Source organism: Triticum urartu, chromosome 5, assembly GCF_003073215.2.
Source record: "Triticum urartu cultivar G1812 chromosome 5, Tu2.1, whole genome shotgun sequence".
In the NCBI taxonomy this organism is placed as follows: Eukaryota; Viridiplantae; Streptophyta; class Magnoliopsida; order Poales; family Poaceae; genus Triticum; species Triticum urartu.
In genome coordinates this window covers 619301721-619323625 of record NC_053026.1, presented here as the reverse complement: position 1 = coordinate 619323625, position 21905 = coordinate 619301721, and the positions used below count along the sequence as shown (strand labels likewise).

Below are 21905 nucleotides of genomic sequence, written 5' to 3'. Positions count from 1 at the left end.
AACAGCCTTCTTCTTGCTGATCTCAAAGAAAACTTGATTCTTCTGGACGAATCTTCAACGGATCAACAGCAAACAGAACCTAAGCGACGTCTAGGTCCTGTTTTCCGGGTGCAGCGGCGTAGGGTTGGCCTACTGCCACGGCGATCTCTGAACTTGCAGGCAAGAACAGAGGAGTCGATGGGGAAAAACGAACGAAAAGAAAAGCTATGCGTGGAAATAAAGTAGATATGTTTTTGTCTATGTTGGGTGTCCCTCTACCGGCCTCCGACCCTACGTATATATAGGGCGATCTGGACTTTGATCCTTTGATCGATCAGGAGACCGATCTGGTTACAACTCTGTTTTACAAGATTTGGTCCTTATCTGTACATTCAAAATCTAAACAGGAACCTGGTTTCCTTGATAATAAAAATAGTATAACCAGCGACGTCCGCTCCTCTCTGTGCTCCAAAATAATCAAGCATATCTCAACCGTAGCCCCATCTTCATCTTATACCTGATGATGGTTGTACGTGAACAAAACTGGAGTCTAAATCTTCAACTTCCTGTACTCTTACCTCCCCAACTCCATCAGTGTGTGAATATCTTCAGTTAAAAAACAATCTTCAGCTTAGCACATTAGCATTATGATCCATATTTTTAATCTGCCAAATTTGACTATCAACAAAAGTGTGCTCTGCTTTGCACGTACGCCCTGCCTGACGATGGTAAATGACCACAGGAGCAAAGCGGGAAAGCTGGCGCGTAATTTCCCTCTGTATTTTTTGCGGTGGCAAGCAAAGCAAAGCTGTTCCGCATGCCCGCTTTGGTTCCCAGTTGACACGAGCCAGTGATCTGACTATCACCAGTAAAACCCATGTTAGAGCAACTCCAACGGGCCGATCCAAACAGACAGCGATTTCGTCCGTTTTTTGTCCGTTTGGGTCGACCGCCCGCCCTGTTTTTTATATGAGTCGGCAGCGCGCCCAACGCGTCGACCCATATATACAGGCGTGGCCGGCTGGCCGCCCAATTTTGCATTGCATTCAACATATGGTGAAATAAAAATTTAACAAACAAAATAGTCCGTCCAAATAAATAGTATAGTTTACAGACCAAATAAAAATAAAAATGTTTTATATAGTTTTGCAAACGAATAAAAAAAGATACATCTGTTGGTTGTCAACATGAGTCCACATATGCTCAACCAAATTATTTTGCAGTTGCACGTGAGTTTCCCAATCACGCATATCTTCACAAAACTGAGTGAACTGCTCAAATGTTGCCGCTACTCCATGCTCAGGCACAACATTCTCACCCTGAAACTGAAAGCCTTGATCGTACAGACGTTCCGGGCGCTCGTCTTCTACGATCATATTGTGCATGATCACACAAGCAGTCATCACCTCCCATAGTTTCTGCGTGCTCCAAGTATTAGCAGGATACCGGACGATGCCCCATCGAGATTGCAAAACACCAAAGGTACGCTCGACATCCTTTCTAGCACTCTCTTGCTCTTGGGCAAATCTTTTCCTTTTCTCTCCGACAGGGTTTGGTATTGTCTTGACAATAGTGATCCACTGAGGATAGATACCGTCACCAAGATAATACCCTTTGTCGTAGGTGTGGCTGTTGACAGTAAAGTTCACCGGTGGGCTGTTGCCTTCGGCAAGCCTAGCAAACCCCGGCGAGCGCTTAAGCACGTTGATATCATTGTGTGATCCAGCCATGCCAAAGAAAGAGTGCCAGATCCAGAAATCTTGAGACGCCACGGCCTCTAGTATGACAGTGCAAGCCCTGACATGTCCCTTATACTGCCCTTGCCAAGCAGAAGGGCAGTTCCACTCCCAGTGCATGCAGTATATGCTGCCAAGCATCCCCGGGAAGCCCCTGCTAGCATTCATCGCCAACAAATGGGCTGTATCTTCAGCTGTCGGCTCTCTCAAGTACTCAGGGCCAAACACAGCAATCACAGCCTTGCAGAACTTATACAGGGACTCTAGACATGTAGACTCGCTCATACGGACGTACTCGTCAATGAGATCACCGGGCACTCCGTATGCAAGCATTCGGATGGCGGCAGTGCATTTCTGATAAGAGGAGAAACCAATCTTGCCGACGGCATCCTCTTTGCACTCGAAGTAGTCATCATAGCCGACCACTCCCTCTCTATACGGTTGAAAGCATGCCTACTCATACGAAACCGGCGGCGGAATTTGTGATGTTTGAACAACGGGTTTGTTGTATCAAAGTAATCCTTCCAGAGAAGGAAATGCCCGCTCTCCCGGTTACGATTCAACGCCGGAGGGTGCCCCGGAATGGAGCCACGGAACAACGGCCGCTGGTTGTTGACGTGGTGATGGACCAACACGGCAGCCAATATCTCCTCCTCCTCGTCGGACGACGAATCGTCGGAGTCGCAAAGGAAATTGTGGAAAAAAAAACTCATCGGCGGAGTCCATTTTCGTACCTTGGCAAACTGTCGAACAGCTTGCGGGCGTCGAAGAAGGAGACGACCGGCGAGGGAAGACGCGGCGCCCACAGACCAGCTAGCTGCCCGGCCGGCGTCCGACGAGTGTGATGGCGTCCGACGAGCGTGCTAGTCGTCTATGGCTGGGGCGGCGACGCGTCTACTTGGTCGCGGGGCGGCTGGGCGGTGGGGTAAACAGCGGCGGGGAACCAGCTTGCTCCCCGGCGGCAAAACGGCGACGGCGGGCGACTGGGGGCAGGGGCAGCGTTGCTGGGCGGATGTGGAGGCGCGGCAGCTAGAAGAGTCGCCGGCAAAATGGGCGGCGACGTCGGTGACGGAGGAGGCGGGGGCGAGAGTTGCTTTTTGGCTGGGGGGAGAGAAGGCCAATGTGTCACAGACGAGCAGGCCCGGGGACAGGAGTAGGCGAGCGAGCGCGCGTCCGTCGCGTGTCCGCGCCGACGCAAATTAGGCTCAAAAATGGGCCGGAAATGGGTCGCCCGCGAACGAAAAACGGACGCGCGTTCGTTTAGGTCAGCGCGTTGGGCCGCCTTTTCTGTCTGCACCGATTCAAACGGACGGCTGTGGTTGGAGTTGCTCTTGTGTCCCCGGTGCAGAAGAAGAAATGCTTGGTGATGTTCATCTATCCCTTCATTGTCATCCGTTTGGCCCGAGCAAAGGCAAAGCTAGAGCTGAACGAAAAAAAAAAGGAACCTGTGCGTCGTACGGACGGACGGTGCACCTGGCTGGAACCAGGTCAGATAGAGAGCAGCCGCGGCGACCGTCGGCTCGCTCTCGCGTTCGTGGCTTTGTGTTCGCGCGTCCGGCGCCGACGTGCTGTGCTGATGTTGTTGTCTCTATGCCGACGGGCGCGGCGGGCGACGGCGATGGAGGCGAGTGAGAGAGTCAGTCGACCAAACGGGAAGCTGTCAAAGGGAAGAAGCAGCAGCTGGTGGCCGGTGGGCGAGCGGCTTGGATCGACGTCCGTGGCGTGGCCGGAGGCGGACGCGGACGGGATAGGAAAGATTGTGCACCCAACGATGGGACGGGATGCATGGGCCGACGGGGGTGCGAATGCATCCATCGCCCAACTGCTTGCTTGAGTAGTATTTAATTAACTAATATTAAAGGTCTGTTTGGTTTCAAATAAGTCATCAATTTATAAGTCAAAAAATAAAAAAATGACTTATTTTGCCAAACAGACCCGACTTATAAGTCACCCCAACTTATAAGTCATAAGTTGCTCCACCCCAACTTAAAACTTATAAGTCACCCCCTTTTGCGTGGGTCCCACCACCTGCATGATGTTGATTGATGTGGAAAAGTGTGTCAGGTGACTTATAAGTCAGGTGACAACCAAACATACGTGACTTATAAGTCACTAGTTTTAAGTCACCTGACTTATAAGTCGGGTGACTTATTGAAACCAAACAGGCTCTAATATACTCCCTCTATCAAATATATACATAAAGCCTAATGCGGCTTTTAAGGCTAACTATGATTGCATATATTATAAAACAATGATATTTTTTTTGAAGATCTAAAACAATGATATATGACATGTAAGTTACACAAAATACACTGTTAAATTCGTATGTGAAAAGAGCTTTTCAATGATATAATTTTGGACATTATATATGTCTCATATACTATTAATTGTACCAAAAATCAATGGATGTCTTAAGAAACGAATTAGGCTCTACATATATGAACAAGGGTACATATATACACTGGTTGATTCTCCGCCTCCGCGTGATTACATACTACAGTACTTTTTTCGTAAATTAATATAAGAGCATTTAGATCATTAAAAATAATAATATAAATACTCTTATATCACTAAGAGGGAGTATTATTCTCGGAGCCGCAAATTGATCGAGCCTTAACTTGCGTGTGGCTCGGGCAATTCGTTGGTTCATCGCCGCTGCTACCAAACATGACGACCGACAATACAGCAACTAACCACATCTTCAATAGCATGTGTATATTTGGATGTCTATATATTCATATAGACAATGGTTTAAAAAGATTTCCTCATATACACATCCAGTTTTGCATCAGAATGTCTATATACAGAGACCATGACAAGTAGGCCATCGCTAGGAAGAGGAAGAAATCATGACTGCAGCTGAGTTTAGACAACGCCTTCACATTGTCCAAGCATGGACATTGTCAGAGGCCAATTTAGAGGATGTGTATATTTGAACGATCATATAGGCAAGCTGTTGGACGCCTATTTTAAGCTCACGTCGTGAAAAACGAGTATAGATATCCATATAGACAAGCTATTGGAGATGCTCTAAGCGCCTACTCACACAGTCGCAGACAAAACAAACCACCGAGCTGTCGAGGCAAAAGGCGTTGGTAGCAACCATCCCGCGGTCGATCGCGAGGCGGCACCCCTGGCTGGCCTGAGCGAGAAAGCACGCCCGGCTTCCGCATCCTCCAAACGCCGGGACGGGACCGGCAGCGGAAACGCCAGATTTCGGAAGCCTCTCCTCGCCGTCGGTCGGTCACATGGGACGGGAAACGGATGGGACGAGCCGGCCAAACCAACCATGGGCTCGAATCGACGGCCTGTCTGGCTGGTGCCCGCTGTCCATCACACTCGTGAACTCTCTCTTTCTTGAGGCTGGGAGGGCCGTGCCGCAATCCCAGCCCGGCTGGCTGGCTGCATTCCCCGGCGCGTACGCCGAGCTGTCCGTGCGGTGCAAATCTTGGAGGAGCGCGTCACCTAACTGGCTAGCCCAAGTCCAAATCCCACGGGGTCTTTGGACTGGAGTCCATCCATCCATCGGTCCAGGCCAGGGGCGGGCCCCGGGGAGCAGCACTACTTGTTGGGACATACCAATTTTTTTAGAAAAGGAGAACGACTCCGGGCCTCTGCATCTGAAAAATGAGACATACCGATGTTGTACATACATACATATCCAGCCAGCATTTTTTTTTGAGCCGGGCGCCACCTCTTTCCATTACTCATCATAACGGAAATACAAAGTTCAAGTCGATCCACAATTAACGAAGACCACACGAACAGACGTAAAGACCTACAAACAACAATATGATTGATTCTTGATTTTCTTTTTTGCCGAGTGCTGCTATGTATATGATTGATTGGTTGCGGATGTGCACGCTGAATTAGTTAGGTGGTTTGTGGACATTCCAGGGCTGGCTAATTAGGTTCTTCATTCATGTGTCCTGCAAACCCATTACAACACGTCTCCGTTTTCCTCCGATTACATGCATGGTCCACACAATGACACACACGCAAGTGGCGAAAATGCGCATTGTCAGTATCGCGACTCCAAACTAATTAAACCTGTTCATGGGCAGCCCGGTCCAACAAGCCTGACATTCAGGCCAGGCTCGGCCTCGAGATCTTTGCCGCCAGAAGCCCGGCCCAAAATCCCAAACAAAGCTTGAGCTTGGCAAAAAAACATCGTTTTACTCAAATAAAAATAGACGTGTGTAATATAGCACTAGTACTATTTTTATGCCCTCAAAGTAATTATTTTAAATGCGAAAACATGATGTTCACATGTTTGTTTTGGGCTGGGCTTTGTCAAGTCTCGCCCGAGGTATGATCAGTTTTACAGCTCTAAGCCAAACCACGTGCTTCAACCAGTGGACATTCGAGATTTTAACTAATCGACACGCATAAATGAAAGATTTTCCATTTCGAATTAATGAGACCTCTACTGCTCACTAAATATTTGTAAATGCATATCTCCCCATCTTGGCGATTGTTTCTGGATCTATCAATATTTGTACCTACATCTACAACTATGTGATGCCTACACAGGTGACAGGTCTGTAGTAAATGCACGAGCTGTTTGTTTCTACATCAGATCAGACATATATAGCACGTATTCATGATGGGAAGATAACCATCAGATGAAGGGAGACGATCATCCTAGTCGTCTCATACGGTCACTAGCCATCGATTTTGATGTATCTCAATGTTCATCTGCATCCACATCTATATAGCACTAGTACGGAGTAAACAAGATACTCGCTCCTTTCCGGTTTATAAGGCTCAATTCAAAATTGTCACCAACCAACGTAGATGATGAGTGGTGAAATACTTTTTGTAGTTTGCAAAAGCACTTAATTAATGCTTTTGTTTTCTTTAAAAAAGTATGTTTACCAATGCATTAATTGCAATGCATGCATGCATAAATTACATGCATTGGTCAATTTTCTCTTAGTACTTGCATGCAATGATTTAATGCATCTTGGAATCTGAACATGTGATGGAAAAAAACCAAATTGAGCCTTATGAAATGGAAAAACTAAAATTTTGAGATAAGCCCTATAAACCGGAAAGGAGGGAGTAGTCAGTTAATTTCTATATCAACCATACCATGTCTTCATATAACAATCTCTATATGACATTCAGATCAAGAGACGTTCTAATCTCTCTCTTTTTATTCTCCGGGGAGAGAAGTTTTAATCATCTTGACTAAAGACTATTGAATTATTTACGGTTCCTGAAATATATTCGCCTACCTCACTAAATAGAACATACACTTGTTTTTCACTGGGTGCGTGTAAACATGTATAAGTCTCGCAATCTCAATAATCATTTCTCCATCTATAAGTATGTCTATGCCAGTCTTTCGTAGATGCAAATAGTTGTTGATTTCTATGTATGGATGACTTGCATTCATGAATGACCTATAACCGTCACATGAAACACTAGCACTAGTCATCAAAACGATTGTCTCATTCGATTATCATGAATTTTGGTTTATAAGTGCCTACCAATCACATGTTGGAATTGACTAAGGTTTGACCTAAATTAAGAACCTCACATTACTAAGGCTTTAATCCACACACCTCGTGTGTATAAATCTATGTATCTATGTCTATATTAATATCTACATCTACATCTATATCTATCTATGGCTATATTTATATCTATACCAATATATAAAAAGACACAAAGAGGCATGTCCGAATAATCTTGACCGTCAAACAAGGTCAATCCAACAACCTAGACTGCTCCAATGACGAGCGCTCAACATGTTTACCGTGCCATTAATATCATACCAAATAAAAATGTTAGAATTAATCACATAATTAACATGCAAGACGATATCTACTACCTGATATCCACACGCAGTTAATATACTGCCTAATATCAATATGCATTGCACGTACACATTTATTGATATGTATAGATCACACAGTCCCATTAATTGACACCCCTAGCAATATTCCTAGTGCCAAATTTAACATTTCATTACCAGTAAAAAATCAACGATGGCAACAATTTTGGAACGTATGGCATCCAACCACCAACCAACACAAATCCTATTTAGAACAAAAGATCCCACCACCATATTGATTCCAAGTGGTGATAAAGCACACTCTTTGATCTCACAAAGCAGAAGACACAGACAACTAGGCAAAAATGAAATGTTGCAAAAGGTGATTACATGCACGCATAACATACCACTAATGCAACTATCATTGACAAAAGTTGAACTAGGAGTAGCACATAATAGAAGCAGTAAATAAATCCAGCAAAAATGGCACCATGCATGGCTTGGCTTTCACACATTCTTTTCCCAAAAGAAAGATGAAATAAATCTCATTCTCATGGCTCCCACATTTTAAAGGCCGATCCCAAAACCATACCCGGCTTGCCTCTGGCCCCACCGCAGCGCCACAGTGACCTCACTGCCCCTGGGTCCACAGCCACCCGGGCCCACGTGTCATTGGGCGAAGGCAACGGGCTGACCAGTAACGGCAGAACCCTGCTGCGCCTCTACAAAATGCTAACCCCACACGGCAAAGCGTACCCACGCCGGACGCTCCCCTGCCCCCCAAACCAATCTCCCGTGGAGTCAGCCGCGCATGTAAGCGGCCGGAGAAGAATCCCAACCTCCCAAGCGACTCTGCCCCATCGTGGTCGTCAGCAGCAGCAGCAGCTAGAGCCGTGGCGATGGCGGCGGCGGCGGTGGGGAGGAGGCTGCTGCTGCAGTCGGAGACGCCGCGGCGCCAGCAGCAGCAGGCGGCGCCGTCGCCGTGGAGCGCGGGGTACCTCAACACGTGGCTGTCGCAGCGCACGCCCGTCTTCGGCCTCCGCCTCTGGGTGCTCATGGGCATCGCCGTCGGCGCCGCCATCGTGCTCGTGCTCCTGCTGCTCTTCCTCTGCCTCTCGCGCCGCCGCCGGGGCCGCCGCGCGGCCAATCTCTACCACCCCGCCGACGCCAAGCCCCTCAAGCAGCAGCAGCACCTGCAGCACCAGCACGCGCCCACGCCGGCCAAGGACATCCAGGAGATCGTGCGCCGGCAGCAGCACCAGCAGCCGGCGCCGACCCCGCTGCCGCAGCCCGCCGCGGCGCAGATGGCCAAGGCGGAGCCGCCGCCGCCGCAGACGCAGACGCTGCAGCAGCAGAGGGCGCAGCTCCCGGCGATGCCCGCGGGGTCCAAGCGCTCCACGGCGGCCAGCGGCCTGTCGGCCACCACGAGCGGCGGGAGCGAGCGGGACCTGGCCACGCCGAGGAGCGCCGGGAGCGGCGCGATGGGGCCGGAGGTGTCGCACCTCGGGTGGGGCCACTGGTTCACGCTCCGGGAGCTGGAGGAAGCCACCGACGGGCTCGCCGAGGAGAATGTGATCGGCGAGGGGGGCTACGGGATTGTCTACAGAGGCACGCTGCAAGATTCCACCATCATTGCCGTCAAGAATCTGCTCAATAATAGGTAACCTCGTGACCTCATATCCCGAAAGTTTCTGCGTGTTTATCTCCTTTGAGCTGTTCGATTTGAATTGAAACATAAATCCCCTACGCTTTGATGCTCAAATGAATCCCCTACAATTTCTGTGTTTTGGTCTCCCCTCATAAAAATGAATCCATCGGCCAGAGTGAATTCCTCTTGCTGCGTGATTTGATTTGGGGGAAAACAAATCTTTGAAGCAAATACCCATCCACTGTCTTTTGCCTTGATCTTGTTCCTGTTTTTTCATGAAATTGTTGTGCTTTACCGATGAACTGTTGGATTGTGGGGCTCAATAAAAATTTTCAAATCACCGGTCCGGCATCATTCACTCTCTTTCCGTGTGCCCATCCGCATTCGATTCTCCGCGGTTTCCGTGACGCATTTTAAACACTGCGCACATTTCTAGGATTCGAAGGCTGTTCCATTTCTCACCCCGTCCCATACTCTGATAAAAATATCCGTTTCTCCCCCCATACTCTGATGTCCACATCCCTGCTTTTGCATCAGGGGCCAGGCTGAAAAGGAGTTCAAGGTGGAGGTCGAAACGATCGGCCGTGTCCGGCACAAGAACCTCGTCAGGCTGCTCGGCTACTGCGTGGAGGGTGCCTACAGGTAAAATGCATTTGCAATCTCTTCCTCAATTTGTGAACCAGTTTCCGAATTTCTCTTCTAATGTGGTTGAACTTAACAGGATGCTTGTCTACGAGTATGTCGACAACGGCAATCTCGATCAGTGGCTTCATGGCGAGATTGGGGAAGAGAGCCCATTGACCTGGGATATGAGGATGAACATAATTATCGGAACCGCTAAAGGGTCATGCTTCTTCACTGTTATTTCACCTTACTAAATGGGTTTGCCAAGTGCTATTTCTTGGACTATAATCTTCCTCATCATTCTATAGTTTAGCTCCATCTGTATATACGGTGGTTACTGTGTGTTGCTAGGCTGTGACTGAAGAAATAAACCAAATATAGGTCATTAGCATTTTAGTTTCTTGGAAGACAAAGGTGCTAGCTGGCATGTTTAGGTCTGTTCTGTTACGAGACATGCGTCTCGGTTAGGATGATGGAGCCGAGTTCTGGTGAGATTCGCTGTCCCAAGGAATTCAGATGCTTCACTCACAAGTTTTGTTAGGACCTATTTCTTGACATGCACATATTCCCTTTTAAGAGTTTAGAGAAAGAGACAACTGATTGCAACCTATGTTTCACAGATATGTAAAAATTATGGTACTAGCGTTTCATTTTACTTCTGAAAACAATTTGAATTTCATACCCATTTAAATAGGAGAAAAAGGTCTTTAGCTTCTGAGACATGGCATGTGCTTATCTTGCATGCCTCCTTCCCTTTGCTTTCCCGCTGCCAGCTTTATTTTAGACAGGGCACCCGGTTTGAGATAGTTTGAGGTTCTCCCTCTAGCACTCTAATGTACTAGTATTTGTTAATATTTTGTTTAGCTTGCGTATGTTTGTAGAATAGAACATTGTGATTCTGTTTAGCGGTCAAAGCCTGAACTGAAGCATCATGTGCACTCGCAAGCACTCTAGCTGTTATATTCTTTGCCTGGAAGTAATATTGCCAGTGGTTTGCTTAAACAACCTCAACAGCTCTCTTCAATGCTGGATGTGATAGTTAAATTCGTTACCTCTGACACCCGATTTTGCTTGCCCAGGCTGGCCTATCTTCACGAAGGGCTGGAACCGAAGGTTGTCCACCGCGACGTCAAATCTAGCAATATTCTCATCGACAAGCAGTGGAATGCTAAAGTATCGGATTTTGGGCTTGCAAAATTGCTGTGCTCGGAGGAAAGCTATGTTACCACCCGTGTTATGGGAACCTTTGGGTTAGTGTCGATAGTCTTTTAGTGCTCGGTGATGCAGAAAAGGTTGTATATCTTGTTATGACTGAACCTTTTGCTTTATGTTGCAGCTATGTGGCGCCTGAATACGCCAGCACCGGAATGTTAACTGAGAGGAGCGATGTGTATAGCTTTGGCGTTCTTTTGATGGAGATCATAACTGGTAGATCTCCTGTAGATTATACTAGGTCAGCTGGAGAGGTAAGCTTTTTTTTTAGCCCATTTCTATTAGTTTCTTTTCAGAACTGTGGAGGCGGCCCGATGAAGCTAAATTCTTGTATTTTCCAGGTGAACTTGATCGAGTGGCTGAAGAACATGGTGGCTGAGAGGAAAGCAGAGGAAGTGGTCGACCCCAAGCTCCCCGAGAGGCCTTCCCCGAAAACCCTGAAGCGGGCTCTTCTGGTCGCCCTTCGCTGCGTCGACCCCGATGGCCATAAGCGGCCTAAAATGGGGCATGTGATCCACATGCTGGAGATGGAGGACCTAAACCCCCGCGACGTATGTTTCTTCCTACTATCTCGGCAACCTTGCTATAATCTTTCATTCGCTCAACATCAGTGCTCAGTTACTCGCATTGTCAACTGCAACGAATGAAATGTGCAGGACAGGAAGCCCCGAAGGGATGCGGCAACTGACAGATCCAGCTCGATGGAGGATGGGAGCCTGAGCAAGCGCGAGAACCAACGGTACAGATGATGATGGGAAGGACAGAAGAACGACGATGCCGAGCCGCCGGGACATGATCTGAGTTTGTCCGGATGGACTGCCTCTTGCTAGATATGTACGTACGTATGGTACCATTAATTAACCAAGCATGTGGTGATTGCATTATTTTTTGGCCCCTGATTGGATCTCATAGTACTTATGATACATAACCAACTCAACCCCCCTCCTTGCTCTTGATTGTATTATATGTGCGAGCATCGTTCTATGACAGTTCTTGATATACTCACTTGTTGAACCGCACAAGTGCAGGCTGATGGTGTTCTCCTCTGACTTGTGACTTGTGACTAACACCCCCAGCTGACGCTCATGGCAGTCTTAATGATAACCCACTAGCTAATTGCAAGTGTTGCTTTGTTTTTGTGCCCTCTGCTACTGCTGATCTAGCAGCACTTGGTCTTATGATTCCTGGCACTGGAAGATGAGGCAGTGATCATGCCTCCTTGTTCTTGCTGCTGGCTGCACGTGAGGTCACATGCCATTTGCACCATGCACACTCTCTGATGAAGATAGATGCTGACAAAGCCATTGTTGTTTATCATCATCGCCATTGGTTTGGCTGAATGCTCTTTTTGGCCGTCCACTGTACCGCATCTGGCGACTCAGTAAAAACAGCATCTGGGCCAGTCCTTGTCGGCTTCGTCCTGTCCTGATGACCTGATCGTGTACCGTGTTCATCTCTACTAGCAGGAGTACCTTTTTTCCATCCAGTTTATGGGATAGGAGTTCTATTTTCCTGCCGGTCAACAGCTTAGGTGTAGCTTGTTGCTTTGTAAGGACTGACTACATGTCAGTCGACTGAAAATAAATTAAATTTTGGTTCAGTCGATTGGCCCCTGGGCATGTGTTGGCTCCCTGCCACAGCTACGTACGACATACAGATTAGCAATTTGATTGAAATTAGGCAGCATGCAGGTGCACTAATCTACTCCCTCCGTTCCTAAATATAAGTCATTTTAGAGATTTCAATAGTCTACATATGAAGCAAAATGAATGAATCTACACTTTAAAATACGTTTATATTCATTCTTATGTAGTCCCTATTGAAATATCTAAACAGACTTATATTTAGGAACGAAGGAAGTAGCAGCCAACAACGCCCAGCAATGACATCGGGCCCAAACTGCAAGTAGAGAACATCCACGAAGCGCTAGAAATCGTCAAACGAGGCCATTGACTCAACCACAAAGAGACGTGTTGCCGCACTGCAATATCTAGTTGAGGCAGCGCCCAATGAGTAAGGACCAATGCATGTCAGACTTACACACAGGTTGTGCGTTTACATAATGACAACATAAAAAAATCTGTTTAGAAAAAAATATGCACTTTTCTACATATAACTTGCGCTTTCTTATAATGACATAATTAGCACACAATTTATATAGAACTTGCGGTTTTTTTAATAATATGCAATAATAATTGTGGAATTTTCACAACAAAGAAGTTTCCTAAGAAGAAATGAATCAGTGGCATTAGTATTACCCTTCAAGAAAAAAATTCCAAATAATGAAGTTTTCTAAGAAAGAAAGAATTAGTGGCATAGGTACCCTTTAAGAAGAAAAAATGATAACAAAATTTGCACAAGGTTTGCACAGAATTTGCACTATTTTATAATATACACAATGATGACAACAAGATGACCGATGAATAGCACTCTCACACATATTTGCATGCAATGGTTTGTGGCTATATGTACAATCTCACAGATGTATATTTATTTTTATACATGTGCGATCTCACCGATGAATAGCACTCTCACACATATTTATTGTTATACATACATATATATGGAAAACTTATTATTACTATGCAAAACTGAGCATATTATAGTGAGATTTCCACAAAAAAAAGTGATTTCTAAAAGTAACGGATTAGTGGCACCGATATTACCCATACACAAGAAAAGTAATGAAAAGTAAAGCAAAATCAAAAAATGAAAAAAAACTAAAAAAGAGTTTTCTATGGAAGAATTAATTCATGGCATTGGTATTACCATTTCACAAAAAAAAACTAAAACAAATCATAATAATGAAGTTCTCTAAGTAGTAATGAAACCCTTTATGAAGAAAGAAAACGAGAAAGAAAAAAACTTTCAAAACTTGCACACAATTTGCACTAAAGTTGCACTTTACGAAAATATGCAAAGAATAAGCATATAATAGTAATTTTTTTCATATTCTACTATAATTTACACATAGTGTAACTAAAATAATGTATTTCCTTTAAGAAGAAGACAAAAAACTTGCGCACAACTTGGCACGGAATTGCGGTTTTATCGTAATATGCAAAACAATCATATAATCATGCAAGTTTGGCACATATGATATGACATTTGTTTGTATATAATTACATTTAGCCAAAAATCGACAAAAAACAAAAACTACCACAAAATTGCCTAACTAGTAGTTCCTAGAAGCACATCTGGACATGAGCTAGCTTCGCATGTTGGCTGAAAAACTACCTGCATGCCCGTGCATATGGGACTACACATAAAACAAACAATGATAGAAAATTGCACACGGTTGGCACAGAAATTGCACTGTTTCATGATATGCAAAAATAAGCATACACTACTGGAATCAGCTTCTTTGCCGTCCGCCATGGCGGACGGCAAATGCATGGATCACGGACGGCAAACTTCTTTGCCGTCCGCCAACAGACGGCAAACTCTCCGTCTGAACACGTGCCAGCAAAGTCCTTCTTTGCCGTCCGCTTCCTGGAAACGGACGGCAAAGGGTTGTGCCGTCCGCCGTTGGTGGCCAGCAGACGGCAAAGACCGTTGAGGACAGTGAGGTGGGGTGAGATCCGTTAGGGGTTAACGGCGTGCTTTGCCATCAGCCAGCGGACGACAAAGTGCTCAAACATGCCAGTCCCAGGAATCACAGGTAGCTGCCACGTGGCATGTTTGCCGTCAGCTAGCGGAGGGCGGCGGTGGTGGCTGTGTTTGTCGGGGAGGAGAGAGGGAGAGAAACAGAGAGATGGAGGGCGGGGTGGGGATCGGCCGCTAGTTAGGTTAGTTCTTTGCCGTCCGCCCCACCTTTGCCGTCCGCTTTGTTTGTCTTTGCCATCCGCTAGCAGACGACAAAGAGGAGGGCCGTTAAGTTTTTTTAATCAGCTCGTTAGTGGGGACCACCTCTATCTTTGTCGTTTGCGAGCTGACGGCAAAGATTCGGACAACAAATAATTGGCTGATGGCAAAGACCTTCTTTGCCATCAGCCAGTTCTTACCGTCCGTTTTCTATAAGCAGACGGCAAAGACCTTCTTTACCGTCAGCCAGCGGACGGCAAAGAATTGGCTGACGACAAATAAGCTAATTCCAGTAGTGATATAAATAATGGAATTTTTAGACAATGGTATGAATCGCACACACATTACATTAAAATTGAGCGAGTGTTTATCCTTGTTATGAGGGCAATTATTTGATAGGTGCTTAGTTTTTTACAGCCTGGCTTGGACCCTAAAAACAAAAAACAAAATAAAAAATATACTAGTGGAATGAGAATGGTATTGCCTCTAAAGAAATAAAAGAAAAACATAATCAAAATCAAAACAATAAAGTTTTCTATGGAAGAATGAAACCCTTTAAGAAGAAAGAAAGTGAAAAAAACTAAAACAAAATAAAATAATAAAGTTTGCACTGAAATTGCACTTTTAGTAATATGGAAAGAACGAACATATAATATTGCAATTTTGCACTCTACTATAATTTACACACATGTTGTATGGTACTTGTGTGTATACTTATTTAAACACACACAAAATAACATTTTCTAAAAAAGAATGAAGTAGTGGCATTGGTACCACCCTTTAGGAAGAAATGAATGGAAATAATAAATCATGGTAAATTTGCACATAATTTACACATAAATTGCACTTTTTGTAGCTATGCAAGAACTAACATATACTAGTAGAATTTACATAAAAAATAGGTTTCAAAGAAGGAATGAATTAGTGTCATTGGTATTACCCTTAAATAAGAGAGGAAGTGAAATAATAACTTAAAACTAAAATTTTGTCAAGATCAGTACAAAAATTGCAGTTTTTATAATATGTAAGAAGAAACATATAGTAGTGAAATTTCCATACTCTAATATAATGTATACATGTAGTACTTGTGTGCATATATTTACACACACTCAACATCCAAAAAACGTATAAAGAAGAAAAACTAAAAAAAGCTAAAACACACAAAGATCTGGAATAAAAAATAAAGCAAAAATACCCACAAAAGAAAGAATGAATATATGGCATTGGTATTACCATTTAAGAACAAAGAAAATGGGAAAAAAATAATCTAAAACAAACACTGACAAAACTTGCGTGAAATATACATAAAAAATGTGCTTTTTAAAAATATACAAGAATAAGCATATAAAGGTGGAACTTTTGCAAAAACAAAATCTAAGAACAAATGAATAGTGGCACATAATAGTGCATCTTTCACAGAATTACAATTTACACACACATTATACATTACTTACGTGTATATATTTTATATTCGCCCAACATTCAAAATATACCCATAAAAACCGACAAAAAACAAAAGTAAAAACACACGCAAACAACCTAATAAGAAAACATGTAACAGACTTCAGCCTACCAAGAAATCGACTGACCCAAAATAGGGGTCAATCAAAAAACGTCCAGCCCAATACAGGACACAGCACACAGCAAGAAAAAAAACAACTAGCACGAATCTTGGAGCAGCAATCAACAGTCAAAAAAATCGACGGACCCAAAACTTGAAACTCAGTTAGCTGATATGTATCTAAAGTGTGCTTTGTAAGTGTAGATGATGGAAGAATGAATGGTGGCTGGGACCTTGCGTTTCCTTGTTAAATTAGGGACGGTTGATCGCTGACAGAGATGATAAGCTGGCAGCAGCAGCCGGTGATGATCGGCGTGGCCGGCCACGCGAGTGACTGAGCTGTTGCCGCACCGTTGCTGCCCTGTTATTGGGTTTCTTGAGTTTTGACGTCCCTTTGGTTGATCATCAACGGCTAGCTCTGTGCTGTGCTGTGTGTGAGCTGCCGAGCACTGCAGTCGTGCATTCACTCAGAGGAGTATGAGTATAAAATTATAGTGTGGTGTGTGCGGAAGCAAGCGTCCAAGAAAACGGCCTGGAGGGATATGAGTGACCTGGCCTGCCCTGACCGGGTCGAGAAGGGAAGAGACAAAAGAGATGGCTGGCAGAGACAGAACATGGAAGGGCAACACTGGGTCTGGGTGGACTGTCAGTCCCTAGCCATTTGGGTTTCCAATAATTTGGACACGACCCAACCCTGTTGGCATCGTCTTGCTGCTGAAACGACCACCTTGTGACGCCCGGGGAGGTGTTTAGTAAAATAAATTGAATTTTTTTATCACAAATATTTATTTTTACAGAAGGCATGCCTAATTAAGCGTTCATCCTATACAAATAAGTACTTCTTCCGTTCCAAATTACTCGTGGTGATTTTAGTTCAAAATATTTGAGTAATTTGAAACGGAGAGAGTATCAGAATAAAAGCCTAATTTATTTTTCTAAACATCTTTCCTAAACACCTTGCATTGTACTACAAAAGGCCTGAGCCGTCCTCTGCCTGCCGACACGATTACGCGTGCGCGTGTAAAACTGCAGGTGGCCGAGAGAGACCACCCGGAACCGTCAGTCAATCAGTCTCATGGATTGGCGCGAGCTGGATCCTCCTCCTCCGCCGGGGACTGACGGCGACGGCGGCAGCGCCACATGGAAGTGGAACCTGTCTGGGCTGGGCTGGCTGGAGGATGTGGATGCGGAGCCTCCTGGCAGCTAGCTATAAGCTACGCGTTCGCCCGGTCCTGCCTTAACCCGCGTCCGGCTCGCGGCTACATTCCACCACCACCACCACCACCACCACCACCCATGCCAGTCTGCCCGTCGCGTCGGCCGGGGCTCACGTTGGCGCTCGCTCCCCCGGGTGGCTTGACGGCCGGCTCCGGCGAGACGGCGACGGAGCGAGCGTCGGCAGACACGCACAGCAGCAGCAGCAGCAGCACGGTTCACGCGGCTGTCCGTCCGCCTAGCTGGAGCGCGCGCCCTGCATGTCCCTGTCCCACCCGACAGCGACCCCGCGCGCCCTCCCTCCCGGACCAACCGGTACCGCCATTCGCAACAGATAAATACGCGGGACAAAACGGCCGCGTCGCCGTCTCGTCTTCTCCTCACGGGAGAGAACGCGGGCGGCGGACACGGAAGCGCCATCACCAATGATTGACGACGATGCTGATGCAATCCGACACGCGAATGATGCTAGATGCATGGGATAATCACGATGACCACCGGAAAAGCTGGTTCAGCGACCGATAATCACATCACATCACATCAATTATTCATTCAGTCGCCAAAACAGGGAAATCATCCAATCCAAATATACAAACCACGAGCGAGTACAAGTTGGTGTGCTGGTGCGGCCAGGCCACATTATTATTACCTACACAAAGGAGAAAGAAGGCTGCGGCGGCAAACACACCTTTCCCAAGCTCAAACAAATGAGGACGGAGTTGTATGACCGGCCATCACCGGCAGAGATTCAGAGATGACTCAGCTTCTCGTGCTCGACTGGCTTCCGCCCTCAGCGGGGCTCCGCGCCTGCTTGCCGTTGCGCAGGGCAGCACTCTCCGGGGCGGCCCTCTTCGGCCTCGGCTGCACACACACATAAATAAACACGCGGTGTTAGCAACACTGGGTTGCCTTGTTGGTCTATCTCTTCTTCCTTCATCAGGGAGGCCCTGCTAGTGGTATAGCTCACCTTGTTCTCCGAGTTCTGGTAGAAATGCCTCAACAGGATGTTCCTGGGCTCCGTCGTGATCACTGCAGTTCCAGGGATCACCGGTCAGTAACAAAATTACCACAAAAAAGGTGATAGAAAAGTGGTTCGGTGCGAATGGATGCACCTCCATGGGAAATTAATTTGACTTTTCAACATGTTACATGTGTACGTATATATAAACTAATGTACGTACTCAACTAGATATGCACAACGCACAACTAGCAGTTAGTTTCATTAGCGATTCGTAACAAATCTATCTGCCAGAGGAATAATTTGCCACACAGGGAGTTCATACGAAATACGTATCGCAGAAGCTGGCAAAAAAGGAAGCGGCTCGATCCCTGTAATGAGCCAAATGAAGCAAGCCTTCAGTGCATTTCAGTCAACCAAAAGTTGTGGCACAACTCTGAAACTACCAAGTTCAGTGTTAAGGGTCTATTCAGATGATTTTTGTTCTTGTGTATTCCCCAATGTTAGTAGCTAATAACTTCTTCACATATATGCTCGCAGCGCCTAAAAAGGGCATGTAATATAGCAGGTGTTTGCTCGGTCATTGCATTCTGCGCTTAAAAACATCCTATTTTTGAATGGAGAACAATCATATATGCTTTTTTTTAATTTATATTAACCTTTCTTTGTAGAGTTCATTAGGAGTATGCAATAAAGTTTTCACTGACATGAGCCTCCATCACCATCGAATGACAAGCTGAGGACAAAACAGAGCATCTTGACTCCTGTCTCAACACTGGAGGTGAACTGCTGGTCGCCGCTACCGGAGGCAACGCCAACGGAGAAGGCCAGAACAGCTCCTGTTGCTGCGCGTCTGGTGGCACTCTGATCTTTGCATAGACCATGACCATCTCTCTCCGTTGCAGTGTTTATCTTTCAGTGTGTCCTTCATGCTAGAGTTTTACAACTTTTACTTTCTTCTTGTCTTTAGATTTTGGTAAAACCTTTCTGTGAGGATTTACACCTGGATGTCTGTTTTGAACAAGACTCTGTTTTACTCTGGTTTCAATCGATGAAATCATCTAAAAAAAGTTTTCACTCACCAGCTGGGCCGACATGTCAGGATTTTTGATAATTCAACCTCGCCTGGTAAATTTTTCATTAGGCACCAGACAAATGGCCCATAAGCCTATGAACCGAAAACCCACCTATTTTCTTGATTCATACTGCTTGCCCCTTTCACTCAACTCAAACAATTCCTCTCAAGGACCAAGCACTACAATATCTCCTTGTCGAAGGCACTCTTAATAGGAGTTCCCTAAGAATTAAACTTGAAGGGAACCTTAAAGAATCTACCTTGAGGGTGTAAAGAATGTAAGTCTGACATCACTGTTATGTCCTGGCCCTTTAAGCCCTTCTTAACTAAATATCGTCTTCCTGTTCCTCATGCTCCCAAGAGAAAAGCTAACTCGTAGACTAAGAATTCATATCAGTGCAACCTAAAGACCCGTATGAAATGCACGACATCCCTGGGACTATCTGATTTAGTTAAAGGGAGGTGCTCTGCCATTATAGATTGAAATTAAACCAAGTACTCCTTCTGTAAAGAAATATAATAAAGGGCAAAATGTAAAACCCAAACAAGCTAGGGTGTCCCTGCGACTGTGCCCAGGATCATGGGAGAAGGCATATGCCCATGGCCACTGCACTATCTCCTCTTGGATCATTATGGCCACATCCAAAGGCTGCACATTATTGGTGCTTGGCCTCTCATGGCTAAACATGATGCCCTCCTGAAAGAAAAGATATCCATCTGCCTACACAGCTTTTAGTTCAGATCAAAAAGTTGCTGAAACCTATTTTTCCATGGGGAGTAGTATTATACAGAGAATTTGACGCAGTGCGAAGGAGCATACATTCAATCACCCGCAAAAAGTAAAGGGGAAACCAGGCAGGTTAAATTTGCAGAACGGAGAAGCAGCAAAAAGGCATCGATTGAATGAATATGGGCAGAGATTACCTTGATCGGGAGGTGGATCTGTCCTATGTGCTGCAATGTATGTTGTTGGTGAGACATTCTGGTGAGAAACAAACACAAAGAGTGAGGATCAGCATTAGCGCCATGTCAACCAAATACTAATACACTTGCAACATTATAAGTGCCAGCATCATATTCTGTGTTTTTTCTTTTCTTTCGGTCTGCCTTTTCTCTTTCTGAATTCTACACCATTGTGACAAGAAGCACAGGAAAACTAGTATACCTAGCACCACATCAACTGAACATATGACCTGCAGTACACACAGCAACAACCACCATAACCATGACCAGAAGGGACCTAACCCAAAATGCTTGTTTCATTCTGCAAGATCCCTGTGAATATGATCCAATCGCTCGACAGTTGGGCTTGAATCAACAGACAGGTACAATCTTAGGCATCTGTACTACGATTCCAGTGGAGACGCACGCACGGTACGAGTAACTCCTGATTCCTGGCTCAGGCAGGTGCCCTCCGAATCGAGGCTCGAGCATACCTAGGATTCGCTAGCAGTGTGGTACGAGGCAGGACAGGACGAAGAGACAACTGAGCTGCCACGGAGAGGGAGGGGAGGGGAGGGGAGCTGACCGACCGTGGGCTGGGCGGAGGGATCGGCCGGGACGAGCTGGCTGAAGTTCTGCGGGTTGTGGCTCGGCCAGCTGCCCAGCGGGCTTCCCATCGCCGCTGCCGCCGTCCGCGACCGCGATGTCTGTGCCGTCGCTCGCTCCGGCCAGGCTCTCTTTGCCGACAGTTGGTAGCAGAGAGCAGACATGTTTTTTCTTTGAGGGGCGACAGCAAGACATGTGTCAGCAGCGTAATGGACCACGCCAAGAAAGAAGTCGTCGGGAGTCGAGACACGGAAACATGTCTTCACCGCTTCGGCCCACTCATCCCAGGCTTTATTATGGCCCACTCATCCCAGGCTTCATTATGAAGCCCAAAGATGGCCCAGCCCAGTTCGCGGCTGCTTCGTTTCTTTTGCTATTGTTTTTTCTTTTGTTCGTTCACTCAAAGTTGGGAGCAACTAATTAACGAGCACTTCTTCGGAAGCCTTGCAATGATCACCGCCACATGTCACGCTCTGGACGCTCCCTTCGAATTTTATTTTTTATTTTTTCGCATGCATTTTCGGCTTTTTAAACGTTTTTTTTCAACTTTTCGAGTTTTCATGGGTCTTCCTTAGCTTTTGGGAAAAAATGTTCCAAAAAATTTGCATGAAAAAAATGTTTTTTTCTTTCACGAAAGGCACGGTTTTGCTTCCACGAGAGGCACGGCCGTGCCTTTTGTTTTCTTCCGCGAGAGGCACGATTTTACTTCCGCGAGAGACATGATTTTGCTTTCACAAGAGGCACGGCCGTGCCTCTCAAAAAT

General features: G+C 45.8%; 2 protein-coding genes across 2 annotated transcripts; one reads left to right on the top strand and one right to left on the bottom strand.

The window, feature by feature from the left end:
- The first annotated feature begins 8238 nt into the window (after positions 1-8238).
- On the top strand, positions 8239-12003 carry LOC125511308 (probable serine/threonine-protein kinase At1g01540). The gene is made up of 7 exons (XM_048676645.1): positions 8239-9157; positions 9683-9787; positions 9867-9989; positions 10849-11019; positions 11106-11235; positions 11323-11532; positions 11638-12003. The coding sequence occupies exons 1-7, from the start codon at positions 8397-8399 to the stop codon at positions 11728-11730; spliced, it is 1593 nt and encodes a 530-aa protein (XP_048532602.1). The 5' UTR covers positions 8239-8396; the 3' UTR covers positions 11731-12003.
- Positions 12004-18083: 6080 nt separating this feature from the next.
- On the bottom strand, positions 18084-21344 carry LOC125511309 (DET1- and DDB1-associated protein 1). The gene is made up of 4 exons (XM_048676646.1): positions 21127-21344; positions 20519-20576; positions 18529-18590; positions 18084-18422 (listed from the first exon to the last, which is right to left on the bottom strand). Exons 1-4 carry the CDS (start codon positions 21304-21306, stop codon positions 18321-18323), a joined length of 402 nt encoding a protein of 133 aa, XP_048532603.1. The 5' UTR covers positions 21307-21344; the 3' UTR covers positions 18084-18320.
- Positions 21345-21905: the final 561 nt, after the last annotated feature.

Coding starts and splice junctions, on each gene's coding strand:
- LOC125511308 (XM_048676645.1), top strand. CDS start 8,397: ATGGCGGCGGCGGCGGTGGGGAGGAGGCTGCTGCTGCAGTCGGAGACG. Junction 9,990..10,848: donor ATTATCGGAACCGCTAAAGG/GTCATGCTTCTT, acceptor TTGCTTGCCCAG/GCTGGCCTATCTTCACGAAG. Junction 11,020..11,105: donor CGTGTTATGGGAACCTTTGG/GTTAGTGTCGAT, acceptor TTTATGTTGCAG/CTATGTGGCGCCTGAATACG.
- LOC125511309 (XM_048676646.1), bottom strand. CDS start 21,306: ATGTCTGCTCTCTGCTACCAACTGTCGGCAAAGAGAGCCTGGCCGGAG. Junction 20,577..21,126: donor ATCCCTCCGCCCAGCCCACG/GTCGGTCAGCTC, acceptor GTTTCTCACCAG/AATGTCTCACCAACAACATA. Junction 18,591..20,518: donor AGATCCACCTCCCGATCAAG/GTAATCTCTGCC, acceptor CTGGAACTGCAG/TGATCACGACGGAGCCCAGG.